Source organism: Belonocnema kinseyi, chromosome 9, assembly GCF_010883055.1.
Source record: "Belonocnema kinseyi isolate 2016_QV_RU_SX_M_011 chromosome 9, B_treatae_v1, whole genome shotgun sequence".
NCBI classification, from domain to species: Eukaryota; Metazoa; Arthropoda; class Insecta; order Hymenoptera; family Cynipidae; genus Belonocnema; species Belonocnema kinseyi.
In genome coordinates this window covers 3,660,242-3,662,701 of record NC_046665.1, presented here as the reverse complement: position 1 = coordinate 3,662,701, position 2,460 = coordinate 3,660,242, and the positions used below count along the sequence as shown (strand labels likewise).

Below are 2,460 nucleotides of genomic sequence, written 5' to 3'. Positions count from 1 at the left end.
CCTTAAAAAATTGACTTGCTTACGCTTCCATTTTTTTACAGAATTTTCTTACAACTACGTCTTACAAGTACTATGCCTCGCATTACCAGCCTCTGTCTCCGCGGCTAACACCTTATACTTAACTACTATTTACAATATTTACATTTCTCTTACATCTACTTCCTCTCCTATATACAATCCTTCCTTCTCCATTCCTCTTCCTCCTTCCTTCTCTTCTTCTCTATCTTACCCAACACCCCCTTCACCCATGCTACTGCCCTTTTGTCACCCCTTTCATGCAATATTACCTCCATATCGAATATATCGATAATATCGATATTTTTTATCCGATATATCGATTTTTTCGATATTTAGTTTCCGATATATCGATATTTAAAATATCGATAATTTTTTTTCGATATCCCATCACTAACTAGTTATAGGTTCTCAGGGCTAAAAGATCAAACAAAGATTTATTTCGGTAGAAAAGCTGGGATGCTAAAGGTATGGTGGAGGGGCTTATGCATAATAGTTTCTTCGCGTAGCATTTTTCCCTAGGTATGTCTGTGTAACTTGAAGTTACCACGTGAAGTGAAAAAGGACTCAAAATGTCAATGGAGAGTCAAGTGAATGAAGTAGTGCTAGCTCAACAGGAGGATGACCGAGAGATTCTTAATGCCACGATAGAGTTCTGCATCAGCAAATGTGACTCTCTATGGCGACTTGACGGACTTCGCCAAGTTGCCATAAGCAGAAAGGATGATATACCTCTTCTTATGATGTTAAGGAGATATCTCAGCTTGCAGAGAGAGACAAACTCTACAATTATTAACATTTAAACGGTTGTTGGTAAGTAAAATTCTTTCAATTTTTTACAAATTACATTTTTTGTATAAAGTATGCATGAAAAGAAAATATCTGTAAGTCAATTTTAACCCGAGTAAATTTAGTAAACAAGAGGGATCACTCTGATTCTATAACCGAATTAGGGGGTATAAAAAAGCAGAAGAGATCATTAAAAGACACATCTGGAAGACAAAAGCTATCGCGTGACCCTAGAAATAGTAATCCTAATAATAAAAAATTACATGTTAATATAGTTCCAGAGACAGATTTTGATGAAGACATTATACCGAATTCTCAAATAAAGAAAATTAAAAAAAAATCAGAAGAATTAGTTCAAGAAAAGCGTGAAAAGATTAGATAGGAGAAAATTAAGGAAAAATTCAAAATTAAAATGGCAAGAGAACGTGAGGTTAGATTAAGGAAAATTTCGAAAATTAGAGAGGCAACTTTAAAGAAGGAACGAAAATTGGAAAATGATCAAATAAATAGAGATCTGGCAAAACAAGATCGATTAAAAGTAGCAAAAAATGAACAAGCAGAATACTGGGATATGATAAGTAAAAAAGAGAAACCAGAACAAGCTCAGAAGGAACAAAAAAAAGTTCTGAGAGAGGTGCAGAAAAAACAGAAGGTTCGACAGCAGATGGAGGGAAGTACATCAGGAACAGAATGTCAAGGTCAAGTAAATTATATATACGTATAAAGTGTGGTTTTGAAAACACTATTTTTATGAAAATTAAACATTGCTTTAAAATGATTATTTTTCTTTTTCCAGAAGTTCAAAGTTGTGTCAAAAGCACAGTGACTCAAGTAGGGTCAAATATGCAGCTTGGCCCAGTGGATCCTGATCCGAGCGCGATTGCATGCCCGTCAAGAGCTATGGTGACTAGTCCTGTTAATACAGCTCGAGAATCTGCAGACCCGTTCATACCTACGTAAGATGTCCAGCTCAACGCAGATGACCTTGAAGATGCTCAACCACTAGGTAGGGATGAGAGTGATAATTTAGCTTCTCTTAGAATCAAAATAGATGAATGTGACCAATATATACGAAAATTCGACACAAATAGGCGAAAATTTGCATTCAAAATTTTACCTCCGGGGGAGAATAACCCGGTCCTCTGGTTGGAATTAGCCTTTTTACAGCTATATAATTATACGTATAGTTTTGTGGTGTGAGGATACAGATTTAGCAGGTATTAAGTTCGGTTCAAATGGGTTTGGTAAAAGAGTGGCTTGGAAGGCTTTTTTACCACTTAAAGATTTACATTTCGAAGACTTGTGGCAGTTGGTAGAATCAGTAGTTCAAAGTCCTATACGTTTTAATATTGACGACACGTTTGTTGTAGAAATTACCCAGGTGCGCGTACTACCAGGAAAAGGTCGCGTAAAACTGGTTATTAAGGTCTTTAAAAGATCTATTTATGTTATAGCAAATAAAAATATTACATGCCTACCACAGGCTATTGTAATTGGAATCGCAAATGCGAATCGTCAGACCGATCCAGATAATCAAATTTTCAAAAAAGAGTATAGAAGTACCAGGTGTATACATATGAAACCGGTATTTTTTCAAGAAAAAAACACATTTATTTCAAGAGAATGATAACAAATATTTTATTCAAAGTATGCGCC

The 2,460-nt window shown here is 35.4% G+C and overlaps 1 protein-coding gene across 1 annotated transcript in view; it reads left to right on the top strand.

Annotated features, from left to right (window-relative positions):
- The first annotated feature begins 325 nt into the window (after positions 1–325).
- Positions 326–2,460, top strand: part of LOC117180928 — an 18,516-nt gene continuing 16,381 nt past the window's right edge. The window contains exons 1-3 of the mRNA XM_033373567.1: positions 326–828; positions 1,080–1,502; positions 1,601–1,810. Coding sequence (XP_033229458.1) covers positions 1,217–1,502; positions 1,601–1,764 — 450 coding nt within the window. The 5' untranslated portion in view covers positions 326–828; positions 1,080–1,216 and the 3' untranslated portion in view covers positions 1,765–1,810. The remainder of the gene's footprint in view (positions 829–1,079; positions 1,503–1,600; positions 1,811–2,460) is intronic.